Below are 16,376 nucleotides of genomic sequence, written 5' to 3'. Positions count from 1 at the left end.
GTAAATTCCTAGAAATGGAATTAGTGGGTTGCATGGTATTTCTGTTTTTAGTTTTTTGAGGAATACCCATATTGCTTTCTGTAGTGGCTGCACCAATTTACTTTCCTACCAGTAGTGTAAGAGGGCTCCCTTTTCTCCACATTCTCACCAACACTTGTCATTTCATCTTTTGGATAGTGGCCATTCTGATTGGTGTGAGATGATATCTTACTGTGCTTTTGATTTGCATCTCCCTGAATAGCAATGTGGAGCATCTTTTCAGGTGTCTGTCAGCCATCTGTTTTTCTTCTTTGGAAGAATGTCTGTTCAGGTCTTCTGCCCACTTTTGAATTGAGTTATTTGTTTTCTTGGTGTTGAGTGTATGAATTCTTTGTATATTTTGGATGTTAACCCTTACTGGATAAATCATTTGTGAATATGTTCTCCCATACTACAAGTTGCCTTTTTGTTGTTGATGGTATCATTTGCTATAAGGAAGCTTTTTAGTTTGATGTAGTCCCACTTGTTAATTTTTGCTTTTGTGTCCCTTGCCTGAGGAGACGTGTCCAGTTAAAACATTGTTCATGCTAATGTTCAAGAGATTTTTACATATGTGTTCTTCTAGGAGTTTTATGGTTCCATGTCTTACATTTAATCTTTAATCCATTTTGAGTTTACTTTTGTGTATGGAGTTAGGTAGTAATCCATTTTCATTCTCTTGCATGCAGCTGTCCAGTTTTCCCAATACCAGTTATTGCAGAGACTGTCTTTTCCCCATTGCATATTCATGGCTCCTTTATCATATATTAATTGACATATATGCATGTGTTTCTACCTGGACTCTCCATTCTGTTCCATTGATCTATGGATCTGTTCTTGTGCCAGTACCATATTGTTTTGACTACTGTAGCTTTGTGGTTTAACTTTAAGTCAGAAAGTGTAATACCCCTTGCTTTGTTCATCCTTCTTAGGATTTCTTGGGCTATTCTGGGTCTTTTGTGGTTCCATATGAATTTTAGAATTATTTGCTCTAGTTCATTGAAAAATGGCATTGGTATTTTGATAGGGATTACCTTGAATCTCTAAATTGCTTTGAGCAGGATGGCCATTTTCAGTCCATTTCTTAATAACAATGTAAATATTTTTACCATGCTAGAACAAGAACCTTGAATCTCTCATTTCTCCCCATTGTCTTATGAATCAGTTTAACTTTATTCACTGTTTATTGCTTTAACGTATCTTTTTTCCTTTGGAAGCAGCTCTGAGGCTAGCAGCTGTACAGCCAGAATCCAAGCTTACTGAACCTCAGGATCCACCCCAACATTCTCCCTTACTTTTGTTTTAGTTAGCCAAATGACAATATCTCAGGGATTGTATGTTTACCTTGTTTCTTGTTATTTTGCATTCTTTATGCATCCAATTTCACAACTCCTTAGGAGTTGGATCATTCATTTCAAAGTTCATTGCTAGCTTTTATCTCTCCACTAATCTCAGCACATATCGTGGGTGACCCTGTGTTCATCTAGGCCCTGAAAATTTGTCATCATAACCCTCTCTTGCATCCTCTTCCCAGATCAAATATTTCAGTGAGTCAAGATTCTTCTAGCAAATCTCAATTCTAACACCAACTCTAAAGAGTTTTATCTGACTGCAAAAGTTAGCCAACCACAAAGTTGGAGCACTCCACAACACTGCCTTCATTTTTTATACCAATTTGCAATTTAAGGGTTTTCTAAAGCCAACTCTCAGTAATTTACTAGAAAGATTCGTAGAACTCACTGAAAGCTGTTATACCCAGTTATGATATGTGATAATGACATACTACAGGGAAAGAATACAGATTGGAATCAGCCAAGGGAGGAAGCACATAGAGCACAGTCTAAGAGAGTTACCAAGCAAGGAACATACTCTCCCATGGAGTCATGGACAGCATACCTATTCCTAGCCATAATATGAAATAATACACACAGAGTATTGCTAACTAGGCACACTCACTTTTGCCTCTGGTGTCCAGAGTTTTTATTGGGATGACTGATCTCTTCCCAGCAGGGAGACTAATGCATTTGGTCTCCAGTTCCTTCCAGAGACAAAACTGATGCCATGTTTCCCAAAGTCTTCATAATAAACCACCTTGTTGGACTTTCCAGTGTCCAGAGCGCCAGTACAAACACTCCTATCAGGCATACTCTTACATGGAGCCTAGAGATCATTTCCCAAAAGCTGAGAGTAAAGGCCAGACCTCTATTTGGTCAGGGTTAAATTCTTTACTATATAATCTTTATTAATAAAGTGATTAAGCCATAGAAAGAGAGGTCAAAAGATTAGGCACCCTTCCAGTTATTCCAGTAACTCTGCATAAACTTTAAGATATTTCTTTATAGCTTACATTCTAAGGTAAGTTTCTCATAATGTAAAAGAGAAAGACCTCTGCGCAGACATTTTCCCCAAACATATCTGACCCTAGCTTCTGATTTTAAAGTTCCACGTATTCTTTTTTGGTATTATATATTATATTATAGGTATTATTGAACACCTGCACAGGAGACTACATTGACTTTTATACAATGCTTTGTACAAATTTCTATCTGTTTTTGCATATCTTACAACGTTGCCTACCTATACTTTATAATGGTAGTGAGAAATTTTGCTTTCTGAATAAAATAGTTCAGTCCTCAACTGGTTTATTAGTTCTAGTTCTCTGCTCTAACTAGAAAAGTAAAAACTAATCCCTGCCTTTCCCATAATGTATTTTTAGAAGGCAAATTTGTGTAGAAATTTTACTCTAAGAAAAATATACTATGTGCTTCTGTAGTACTGTAGTTCTTTAGCTTACAGAGAATACTAATATATGCCATCCTTACTTCACATTTCACATTGCAAAGACATGGTTTAAATAGGATTCATTCTTAAGACTGATGGGAAATACAGATACAAAATCACATAAATTTGCTACCGTTTTATATGCCTAGAAAACTACTTCATCTTCATTTTTTTTCTTCCTTTTGCATACAGGAATGCTTTCAGTTCATACTGCCAGCTCTACCTCATGCCATTGATCTTTTACGTGATGCCATTGTAAAAGTAAAGGAAGTGCATGACGAACTTGAAGATTTACCTTCTCCACCACCTCCTCTTTCCCCGCCTCCCACAACTAGCCCCCATAAACAGACAGAAGACAAAGGGGTTCAATGTGAGGAAGAGGAAGAAGAAAAGAAAGACAGTGGTGTTGCTTCAACAGAAGACAGTTCTTCATCACATATAACTGCAGCAGCCATTGCTGCCAAGGTAAGCCTGCTGAGAGAGATGCAGAGATCTAAAGGATCCAGAGGGAAGTGTATTGGTTTCACCCCTCTTTCCATCCCATCCTTCTTTCTGTCAGTTTAATACTTGTGCAAAGCATCCTTAAAAAAGAACTGGGATATTTGTAATACTCCACAGCAATGTTCCCTACGTAACATAAGAGTCCTTGAAGGCATTGAAGTTTGTTCTGAATTCTGAGGCATTTGAGATACTGCTCTTACCTGTTAAATTAATAGCTACAGTGATAATGTAACATTTAAATACTCTTTTGAAGATATTTTTATGGTCATATATGTAACGTTCATATATTCAAGACATCAAATATTTACAAGTTATTAAAGGAGCAGCAAACTGAAGGTAGGAGACCTTAGATGATTTAAGCAATTAATTGAGAAAGATTAATAAAGACAAAGCTTTTCAGCAGTTAACTAAGCATTTATTTAAATGCTAATTGACACGATTTACCCTAGTGCTTTAGAGAAGAAATATATATTTGTATTTTTAACTTAATAAAGTAATGAATATTATTAGCACCATATCAAAGTATTAAAAATTCTCTTTGGGCAATTCTTGGAATAAATATAGTACCATGAGGTACTTGAGTAAATGTACTCATCTTTCAGTCACAGAGCATGATTTATATTATTGTCCATATGTGGTATAATCCAGCAAGTATGCTTTAAAATCTTCATAAATTAATACATCATGTCTATGAATAATAATTGTCCATTCATTGACAAGATAAAGAATGAAAATCTAATCACTACGTGAAGTAATTCCTCAAGTTTCATGGATCATCTGAATATTTTGTCTGTGAGCATAGCATGAGAGGGTTTTGACAACATATAAATCAAAAAGGATTATAGAGACCCTTTTAAAGTGTCCATTCAGACAACCAGTTGGTAGTTCTTTCACTGAAGACAGGATGATTCTATCTCCAGACCCGTTCAGCACTCCATTAAGTCCTTACTTAAGGCTAGTAAGTATTCAAGTTATGTGTGAGGTCTACTTTGTTTTTCTGGAACTACTGGTAAAATAGGTACATTTAAAAAATCTTCTTTCTCTTTTACTCTTTAATAAAGTAGAAAGTATTATCAACTTCAATATTAAGAAAAAGCTTATAGTATTTCAAATCTAAGCTGATTTTGTCATTCTACATTTGAAAATGTTTGACATTTCATTGTTCCATTTGTTTCCACCCTTTTTTTCCTTTCCAATCACTTTGCTTGTGTAGAATCATGTTTTCCTGTCACTGTATTCATAGTTTTTATGTGTTGTACATTAGAAGCATCCATTCTACACCAGTCCTGCTGTTATCATGGCACACGGTGAGCAGCCCATCCCTGGTCTCATCAGTTATCCCCATGATGCAACAGGCAGTGCAGATGAACGGGTAAGACAAGGGGTTTTTGCATTAATGGTTTTGCAAGCATACAGTCTACCTCCTATCCTTGGAGGTAGACTGTAACATACTATGGAAGATGTGTTTTATTCTGAAGGATCTTCAGCAGTGCTTTTTTTGTGAAAGTATAAGTGCCACTGAATATATTCTGTCAAGGAATTTAATTTAATAGAGTTTCTCCTGTACCAAAAGTAATATAATATCATTAAGATTCTGTAGTATGTGGCAATGAGTTTTCATCACATGACTTACAAGAAATTCATTGCTTGGAAGTTCTTGTTGTTTTTTTTCTTTAGCAATTTCATCACATACCTTTAATTAAATTACCTATCTTAATTAAGATAATCCCTTAAAAAGTTGTCTTGAAGTCTTAAAATCTAAACAGATTGATCAGGCTAATATTTAATTTGTATTAACTGCTTTTTTTCCTCATGATTTTGCATCTTATTTTCTTTTCCTTCACTGTGTTCTCATTATAACCATTTAGAGAGTTGAGTCTTGAAAACAAATTCTGAGACTACTATATTCAGAAAGAAACTTGTAAAGATGCATATCACTTCTTTCAGTTTCTGGCTGAGCGCGAGTTTGAAAAAAATACCAGGCTAGAAAAGATTAAACTGATAAGTATAACTGACTTAAGCTGTAATAATTTCAACCATGGTACAAAAAAATCCATCTCAATCCCTAATATGGATATAAGATGAGAGGAAATAAGGAAGAAATAGTAGTAATAAAATGAAAGTTGGCTTTAAATACTTAGGGGAAAAAAACACCCAGAATTTCAGGGGGGAAGTGGAGGGTGGGGACTAATAACATCAGTCATCTCTTGGAAGATAATACTACCAAATGAAAACTTTAACCTTATATTCAACAAGCCATGCCTGGTTAGAAATAACCTTGGATTAGTCAAAGGCCAAGCAGAAAATTCTAAATTGATAAGTAAAATTATTAAAGAATTTCAGTTGACAACTGCTATGTGGATTCTTCAGATAGAGCTTTGTTATGATTTATAAACATTCCAAAATGTACCCAAACTTGAAGCAGGACTATCTTTTGTATTTTCATCTTATAAAGCAACTACAACAACTATAATAATCATCCTGTTTCCAAACTAAAGTATTTAGAAGTTTTGTATTCAAACCCAAGCCTTTAAGTTATCATAGTCTAAATTTCATATTATTACACCAAAAATTATCTGACTGCCTCTTTTCTTCAGTTCTCCCAAGGATTGCACCTAACTGGTCCATGCTAGATGTGTAGGAGAAAAGTTATTATATACAGTGGATTCCTTAAATTATTAGAGCTTAATTCTCTGGAGGACCTAGTTGAGCATAGCTGCTTAAGTGCTATATCTGGACATCCTGATAAGGCACCACCCAGAAATTTCTCCTTTATTAACTTACATTTAATAATCCTTTGTAAGTAGTACTTATGGTCTTTTTGACAGATGCTTGGTTTTGCAAGTAGACTCGTGCTTTTGCACTTTTTTTGACAAATGATAATCAGAGCTATATATCAAAGAGTGTGATGTTCTTGTTCTTAAGAACTAGCATCCATAGAGAAGAATGAAAAAGAAGAAACAGGTAACAGAAAAAAATGTAAAGGAAGTCCTTTACTATTCTTAGTGCTCCTAAAAAAACTACGTTAACTGTGAATGCTGACCTGACACTAACTTTATTAATGAGTCTCATTGGTTCTGAATGTCCTGCTTGTTGTCAGTGTTTCAGATCTCTACATAACAGTCATTTGGATTATCTCTATGAACTGTTTGGCTAGTTTTTGTAAGCCCTACCAATGTGAAATTTAAAAATTAATTTTGAAAAGGAGGGTCTGATTATTTATTGAAAAGATAAAAAATCACAATTTCCTCAGCTAGTTACATTCTGAGGCAAGTGAGGCATTGTTGAATAATGTAAAAATTGTGCAACTTAAAATCAGAAGACCTGGATATAATCCCTGACTTTTACCACCTTAAATATTTGGGACAAATTACACAAGATTGAAGATTCAGTTTCTCATCTACAAGATGGAAGTAGTAATAACTGCCCTGTGTGTTACAAGAGGTTTTTATTTGTATCAAGTAAGATAATATGTATGGGGGGGAAATTACAAACTTTGTAAACTTAGAGTCTAATATTTACAGAATTCTTTCTAGATGCCAAACACTGATTGGTGCTCAGAATACAAATATAAATAGATTATTCTATCCCATAAAGAATTAACAGTCTAACTGGAGAGTTCTTTTTATTACAACTTTACTTCCTTAACTCAGTTACCTCCTGTTTTGATCAAGAAAGTGAAACCTGATTGATGTACTGACTCTTCAATAGTTAATTACTAGCATTCTAATTACTCGCTATAGTCAAACTGTTCAATTTGCTTTTTTAGGAAATAGAGAGGCTTCAGGAATGCCTCTTGTAATGGATATTTGTTAGGTGCCTCTCCAGTAGCCATTTCCCATTCCCTCTTCTTAACACTACACCACATTTCCCTCGTATACTTTGGTTGAGATTGACTAAACTTCCAAGGTAGATTGTCTTAATATAATCAGCTTACCCATTTCGTGTAACCATAGTTTTTAGTTCAAGAAGCATATAATTCATGCCAGTCAGAGCAAATGGGTCTCATCACTTAGATGTGAACCACTGGGGTTACAGACTCTGTTTCCTGCTGGATATGAATAATGAAATATACAACCCCAAGAATTGCCATCTTGGAACCATAAAAGGAATGCCTGCCAAAAATGAAACCACAATAATGAAGCAGTCCTGAGAAATGGAAAAGAAAGAGAGATATTGGGTCCTGGTCACATTATTTGAACCATTCATTCAAGCCCCTGTTGAACTGTACTTACCTTTTGACTTTTCAGTTACATAAGTGAACAAAGTAGCTTTCTTTAAAAAGAAAAAGCTAATTAGAGATAGAGATGAATATACTGTTGTCTGCAACCAAAAAGCATCTTAACTAATATACATCATTATACTCTCTCATCACAGAGATGAAAAGTGTTCCTTATAATGACTGAAATATAACAAATAGAAATACTTGAAGTTTCATATTTGAAATGAGAAACCTAATTCAACAGGATAAAGAGTAGAGGAGTGTGACGCAAAGGAAGAAAAGAAGGCAAAATAAATATTGTCCCTCTGTGGTTACTAAGTGTGAAGTTCTTTTTAGGGAGACTGGATCCAAATCTGAAGAAATTAAAACTTAGCCTTGCAGCCACAAAGCAACTGATAGGTTCAAATATCAAAGTCATAGTGACAGACAAGGAGAGATATGAGACAGAGAAGATACCCATGAAGATACATAATAGGAAATCTTGTCTCACTGACAGAAATAAAATCTAGAGAAGTCCCACACAATATCCAAGATCCATTAGACATAAAAAAAAAAAAGTGCTTTCCGTGGGAAGAAAAAGTTGCTGATTTCCTTTTGATAAAGGGTATGGAGAAAACAATATGTTGAATTCACATGCCAGTCAGGAAGAACCTGTCTTCCTGGAACATTTATTTGGAACATGAGAGAAAATGCTAGGAGTTAGCAACTTGCCACTGCTATAGATCTGCCTAGAAATAAAAGACACCATTACAAAAGTCCAGAGGAGGAGGGGGGATAAAAGATGGCAGAGTAGGAAGGTATAGCACACTAAGGAAGCAAGTACAGCAAGAACAGTTAACCCTGAAAATGATCTGAAGACTGCACAACAGACCATCTACACCTGGTAAAGAAGAGAGAACCACACAGAGAAAAGTGGGAAAGCTATGCTCAAACACAACCCAAGCGCTCTGCCATCCCAGCCCACAAGCAGAAGGGAGAGGAAAGTACACAGGGGTTAAGCACTCAGGAACTCTGCACATCTGGCCCTGGAGATCTGCTCTGGGAACATGAGTTCACATTGTATTGGGCTTTGGTAATTATGGAGTTGGACACTAGGGAGAGTTGGAGCACTCTGGGAAGCTGAGACTCCTGCTGATTATGGAGGCCAAGCACATTCTGGCAGTCTCACTGAGATCCAACATGGAGACAACAGTTTGAAAGATTTACCAGCAGCAAGAAAGGTCCAGAGGAGCAAGGGTTGGACGGTTATCTTCACAGGAGAAAGGGCAGGTAGCAGATCAGGTGCTCACGAGAGCCCCAAATGCTCCATCCCCCTAACTGGTGGCTCAGCCCTGAGGTGCTTCCCTGCACAGCCAGTACCCATTCACCCCACTAGCTGCTCGCCCTAGCAGCTTCAGACATTGCTGTCTGGCAGTCCGAGGGAGATGTTCCCAGCTTTCTCAACACTTTTTCAATCCAACACGGGAGGTGCCTACAGGAGTCAGCTCCAAACATTTCTTCATCCTCAGTTGAGGGCCAAGCCCCAGCCATGCTCCCCTGTGCACCTGCCCCACACACCCCTTCAGCCCAGCAGCTCTGCAATCACTTTCAAGGCAGGCAGAGGGCAGCTCTGACCACAATGATGACAGCAGAAGCACTGCTGCTTGGCTCACAAACGGCCAGCTGAAGTGAACTCCCATCCATGACAGACTGAGATAGGCTATTGCCCACAAACAGACAGAAATATGACCCCACCCAAGCCCACCAACAGCAACTGGGGCTTCAACACAAAGGAGAACCAGGCACTGATGGATTAAGAGTCTTGAGCTTCTGGCACCACAGGATGCCTTCTTTATATAGTCATTACTCTCTAGAATAGGAAGCATAGCAGATCCATCTAAAATAAAGAAGAAACACTGACAAAATGAGGAGGCAGAGGAATATGTTTTAAACAAAACTACCATATAAGACACCAGAAAGGTCTAAAGGAAACAGAGATCACCAGTCATCTTGGTAAAGATTTCAAAGTGACAGTCATAAATATGCTCACTGATCTGCAGAAAAGTATTGATCTCAGGGAGGACTTCAACAAAGAGATACAGGAGCTGAAAAAAGAGCCACTCACAGCTGAAAAATACAGTAACTGAAATGAAATATACAATGAAGGGAATGAATAATAAATTGCTGCAAGTAAAAGAGACAATCAGTGAGAAGGATATTAGAGAAGAGGAAAACAACAAAGCTGAGGAAAAGGGAGCAAAAGGAAATCTCTAGAAATAAGAGGATGCTAAGAGAACTATGTGTCAACTCCAAATGGAATAGTTACATAATAGGAGTACCAGAACCAAAGGAGTAGAAAGCCTCTTTGAAGAAATAATTGCTGAAAACTTCCCCAGTCTGGGGAAGGAAATAGACACCCAGGTTCTGGAAGCACAGAGAGCCCCAAACAAAAGACCCCCAGGAAGACAACACCAAGGTATATACTAACTACAATAACAAAGATTAAGGATAAAGAGAGGGTATTAAAAGCACTAGAGGCAAAAAATTTCTTAAAAGACAAATCCCATCAGGCCATCAGCAAAAATTTTACAGTCCAGAAGGGAGTAGCATGAAATATTTAACGTATTGAAACAAAAGGACTTTAAACCAAGAATTCTCTACTCAGTAAGATTGTCATTCAAATTTGAAGGAGAGATTAAAGTGAAAATAATCCCACACTAAAGGTAGAAGACCAGTTACTTACCAACCAAGTATGAAATTAAAACAAAGGTAGTAAAACCAACTATACACAAAATCAGTCAAGGAATACACAAAAAAATCAGATTATGACATCTAATATATAAAGTGTGGATGAGGAAAAGGAATAAAAATGAATTGCTTTTAGATTGTGTTTGAAATAAAGCAATATTTAGCTTAGTGTAGGCTGTTATATATTCAGGAAACTATCCATGAACCTTATGGTAACCATAAACCTAAAGCCTATAATAGATACACAAAGAATTAAGAAAGAAATCTAAGCACAACACTAAAGAAGACCATCAAATAACAAGAGAAGAGGAGAAAAGGAACAGAGAGGAACTACAAAAACAACCAGAAAACAATTAATAAAATAAGAATAAAAACGTAAATGTAAATGGACTGAATGCACCAATCAAAAGACTCAGGATGGTAAAATGCATAAACAAGGCCCATCTATATGCTGCCTACAGAGACTCATTTCAGACCTAAAGGTGTCCATAGACTGAAAGTGAAGGGATGGAAAAAGGTATTTCATGCAAGTAATAGGAGGAAAAAAGCCAGAGTAGCAGTACTTGTATCACACAAAATAGACTTTAAAACAAAGGAACCAACAAGAGACAAGGACATTACATGATGATAAAAGAATCAGTCCAAGAAGAGGATATAACCATTATAAACATATGCAGCCAACATAGCAGCACCTAAATATGTAAAACAAATACTAACTCAACTAAAGAAGAAAATAGTTCTGGGGAAAGACTTCAACTTATTCATATGAGTGGACTTGACACACCACTTACATCAATGAACAGATCAACCAAACAGAAAATAAATAAGAAAACAGAGGCCACTGAACAATATATTAGATCAAAGGAGTAAACAGATATCAGCAGAACATTCCATCCAAAAGCAGCAGGAAACACATTTTTCTCAAGTGTACATGGGACATTTTCCAGAATAGGTCACATACTATGTCACAAAAAAGAGCCTTAATAAATTCAAAAACACTGAAATTGTATCAAACAGGTTCTCAAACCACAGTGAAACTAAAAATAAATTACAGGAAGAAAACAAAAAACCCACAAACACATAGAGGCTAAACAACATGCTTCTAACTAATCAATGGATCAATGAACAAATCATAGAAGAAATCAAACAATACATGGAGACAAATGAAAACAAAAATACAAAAGTTCAAAATTTATGGGACACCACAAAAGTGGTTCTAAGAGGAAAGTATTACCAGCCTACCTCAAGAAGCAAGAACAATCCCAAATAAACAGTCTAAACTCACAACTAAAGAAATTAGACAAAGAAGAACAAATGAATCCCAAAGTTAGTGGAAGGAGGGACATAATAAAGATCAGAATAGAAATAAATAAGAGAAGAATAAAACAATAGAAACAATTGATGAAACCAATGCCTGTTTTTTTGAGAAGATAAGAATAATAGATAAACCCCTAGCCAGACTTACCAAGAAAAAAAGAGAGAACACAAATAAACAAAATCAGAAATGAAAAAGTAATAGTCACAATTGACACCACAGAAATACAAAAAATTATTGAGAATTCTATGAAAAATTATATGCCAATAAATTGGATAACCTAGACAAAATCAACAAATTCCTAGTAAAATACAACCTTCCCAGACTGACCCATGAAGAAACAGAAAAACTGGACAGACCAATTGCCAGTAACAAAACTGAATTGGAATCAAAAACCTCCCAACAAACAAAAGTCTATAACCAGATGGTTTCACAGCTGAATTATACCAAACATTTAAAGAAGACCCAATACTCATCCTTCTCAAAGTATTCCAAACAGAAAACAAATACTTCTGAACTCATTCTATGAGATCAGCATCATTGTAATACCAATATCAAACAAACTACAAAAAAAGAAAATTGTAGACCAGTATTCCTGATGAACACAGATGCAAAAATCCTCAACAAAATATTCACAAACCCAGTTCCAAAATACATCTAAAGGACTGTCTATCACAACCAAGTGGAATTTATTCAAGGGGTGGAAGGATGGTACAATATTCTGAAATAAATCAGTGTGTTAAAGCACATTAACAGAACATAGGATGAAAACCGTGTGATCATCTCAACAGATGCTGAAGCAGCATTTGACAAAATTCAATGTCAATTCACAATAAATATATTCAACAAAATGGGCATAGAGGGAATGTGCCACAACATAATAAAAGCCGCATATGAAAAACCCACAGATAACATCATACTCATTGGCAAAAAGCTAAAACCTTTCCCTCTAAGATCAGGAACAAGACAAGGATGTCCACTCTCACCCCTTTTATTCAACATAGTACTGGAAGTCCTCGCCATGGCACTCAACAGGATAAAGAGACAAAAGGCATCTGAATTAAGGAAGAAGTAAAACTATCATTCTTTGTAGATGACATGATATTATGCATAGAAACCCCTAAAGACTCCACCAAAAACTATTAGAACCAATCACTGGATTCAGCAAAGTTGCAGGATACAAAATTAATATACACAAAGTTGCATTCCTGTATACTAACAACAAACTAGCAGAAAAAAAAATCAAGAAAACGATTCCATTTACAGTTGCAACCAAAAGAATAAAATACCTAGGAATCAACCTAACTGAGGGGGTGAAAGGCTTGTACTCTGAAAACTATAAGACACTCTTGAGATAAATTAAAGAAGACACAAATAATTAGAAGTCCATTCCATGCTTGTGGATAGGAAGAATTAATATTGTCAAAATGGCCACCCTGCCCAAAGCAATTTACAGATTAAATCAATCCCTCCCAAAACACCAACAGCATTTTTTCATTGAACTAGAACAAATAGTTCTAAAATTATATCAAACCACAAAAGATCCCAAATACCAAAGTCATCCTGAGAAAGAACAAACTTAGGAGTATTATGCTCCCTAACTTCAAGCTATACTGGAAAGCTACAGTAATCAAAACAGTATGGCACTGTTTGAACAAACCCATTAGAGAGCCCAAATAGAAACCCAGACATATATGGTCAATTAACATATGATAAAGGAGCTGTGAATATACAGTGGTAACTGGTGTTGGGAAAACTGGGCAGCTGCATGCAAGAGAATGAAAATGGACTACTATCTAACCCCACTCACCAAAACTCGAAATGTATTAAAGATCTAAATGTAAGACATGGAACAATAAAATCCTTAGAAGAAAACATAAGCAAAAATCTCTTGAACATAAACATGAGCAATGTTTTACCTGGACATGTCTCCTAAGGTAAGGGAAACAAAAGCAAAAATTAACAAGTGGGACTACATCAAACTAAAAGTTTCTGTACAGCAAATGACACCATCAACAACAAAAAGGCAAACTGCAGTATGACAGAATATATTCACAAATGATTTATCCAGTAAAGGTTAACTTCCAAAATATACAAAGAATTCATACACTCAACACCAAGAAAACAAATAAATCAATTCAAAAATGGGCAGAAAACCAGAACAGACATTCTTCCAAAGAAGAAATACATATGGCTTACAGGCACCTGAAAAGATATTCCACGCTGCTAACCAAGGAGATGCAAATCAAAAGCACAGTGAGATATCACCTCACACCAATCAGAATGGCCACTATCCAAAAGATGAAATAACAAGTATTGGTGAGGATGTGGAGAAAAGGAATTCCTACCTACACTGTTGGTAGGAATGTAAATTGTTGCAGCCACTGTGGAAAAAATACAGATGTTCCTCAAAAAAAGTAAAAATAGAAATACCACACAACCCAGTAATTCCACTTCTAGGAATTTACCCAAAGAAAACCAACTCCCTGATTTGAAAAGATACATGCTCCCCTATGTTTGTTGCAGCATTATTTACAATAGCCAAGATATGGAAGCAAACCAAAGTGCCCATCAATAGATGAATGGATAAAGAAGATATGGGACATATATATGATGGAATGCTACTCAGCCATGAAAAAGGAAAAGAAATCCTGCCATTTGCAACAACATGGGTGGACCTAGAAGGTTTTATGTTAAGTGAAATAATCCAGGTAGAGAAAGACAAATACTGCATGATTTCACTTATTTGTGTAACCTACAAACAAAACAGAACAAAATGAACAAAATAACAGTAGGCTCAAGACACTGAGACATGCTGTTTACCATGGAGGAGAAGTTGGAGCGGATGAGAGGGAAGGGTGAGGGGTATAAAGAGGCACAGATTTCTCAATCATAATATAAGTTGGTTACAGGAATGGTAGTACAGCATGGAGAATATAGCCTATGATTCTAGATCATCCTCCTATGTTGACAGGTAGTAACTGCACTAGTTGGAGTGAGGATTTAAGAATTGTGTTGTATACCTGAAACCAATATGAGATTATATATCAACTGCACTTTAATTTAAAAAAAAATAAATCCAACCTAAATAAACTGGCAAACAATAGAGTAAGATGAAGTATATTAGAGGATTTAAGAAACAAAAGTTTAATATCTGTACTGGAAGAAAAAAATATACAAATCTCTCTTAAAAATTAACACACATGCAAAATAAATAAAACTGATAAAAAAAATTTGGAAAAAAAACCAGACACACAAAGTTTGGGACTGAAAATTAAAGAACATTCAAATATATGTATGTGTATATATATATATGTATGTATGTATGTATGTACATATGTATATGTATGTATGATTTAATTGTTTCTATCCAAGAGTATTCTGGTACATTAAAATAATATTCATGGAGTGTTCTAAACATTTTACATATATCAACTCTTTATATTCATTATCATTTGCTTACAAGAAAATTGAAGCATAGAGAGTTTAAGAACATGTAACTTGCTAGTAACTGAACTAGTATTCAGGTCCAGGCTGTCTGGCTCATGAATCAGGACTCTTGACCACTCTACTATAATATTTCTTAGTACAAAAGAGAAAGAAAAAGAATAAAGTTCTGGGAGATGACTGGCTACATGCAAATTCTTCTCAAAAATGCAAACTGGGATTTTTGGACCTTGGTTTGAAATACTTGAATGGTAAAATACAGCACAACCTAGGAATTATAAACAATAGAATGTGTTTACTCTGGAAGTTTACTGATCCAAACAACTGAGCTTTAAGCTATACACACCAGTGGATATAGAAATATATTTAGATAAATCCATGTAACCAAATACTTTTGGAAACACAGTATGATATGTGTTAAAGGATAATATTTGTAAAGAAAATATTTTCAACACAAAATTCAGTGGACATACACATACATCAAGAGTCACAAAGGCTGGGGTGAATTTATAAATAGATACAAAATTTGGTCTGTATACACATGGCAATAAGCACTCCTTCTCAGGAAAAAATCTATTTGCATTTCTGTAGACAAGAATGATTTGCATTGGGATCTATTTTCTGTAACTTGCAGAGTTGTAAAATAATGAAAGACAGTAAAAAGAGCAGATAACCCAGAAGGATATACAAATCAGGACATTTAATAATCTTTCTGTCCCATTTTCGTGACAACTCTGTCCCTTCCATGATCATAATAATTTCAAAGATGATTTTTGAATACAAAAAAATGACTGGTCTCATTAGTTTTGGCTTGATTACTTGTATAGCTACAGCAAGGTATTGATTAACATATAGCCTTGAGTTTGCTTTGCAAATACTGAGGCCACAGAATTAACTTCTATCCAAAAGTTTCTATTGCAAATCTCATATTCTACTTTTATTTATTTTTAATTGCACAAATAGTTGATATATAATATAGTATTAGTTTCAGGTTTGCAACATAGTGATTCAACAATCATATATATTACAAAATGCTCACCATGGTAAGTGTCATTATCACCTGTCACCATACAAAGTCATTATAATATTACTGACTACATTCCCTATGCTGTATTTTCATCCCCATGACTTATTTTATAATTGGAAGTTTGTATCTCTTTATCCCCTTTACCTATTTTGCCCATCCCTCCACCCCTTTTCCCTACAACTACCAGTTTGTTCTCTGTGTGTATAAGTCTATTTCTCTTTTATTAGTTTGTTTTATATTTTTCAGTTCCACATATAAGTGAAATCATATGGTATTTGTCTTTCTTTGACTTATTTCACTTAGCATAATACCCTATAGATTCTACTTTTAAAAGTCTG

General features: G+C 35.4%; 1 protein-coding gene across 15 annotated transcripts in view; it reads left to right on the top strand.

Moving 5' to 3' along the window:
- Positions 1 to 16,376, top strand: part of GPHN (gephyrin) — a 710,040-nt gene that overhangs the window by 462,709 nt on the left and 230,955 nt on the right. For 8 of the 15 annotated variants that reach the window (XM_037005467.2, XM_037005787.2, XM_073242241.1 and 5 more), the window contains one exon: positions 2,992 to 3,264. In XM_037005467.2, coding sequence (XP_036861362.1) covers positions 2,992 to 3,264 — 273 coding nt within the window. Of the gene's footprint in view, positions 1 to 2,991; positions 3,265 to 4,564; positions 4,673 to 16,376 lie in introns of all 15 variants that reach the window. The other 7 variants (XM_037005423.2, XM_037005304.2, XM_037005257.2 and 4 more) reach the window with 1 other exon arrangement.

Source organism: Manis javanica, chromosome 8, assembly GCF_040802235.1.
Source record: "Manis javanica isolate MJ-LG chromosome 8, MJ_LKY, whole genome shotgun sequence".
In the NCBI taxonomy this organism is placed as follows: Eukaryota; Metazoa; Chordata; class Mammalia; order Pholidota; family Manidae; genus Manis; species Manis javanica.
Note: the sequence above shows the minus strand (reverse complement) of the source record. Positions and strands in the feature narration are given on the sequence as shown.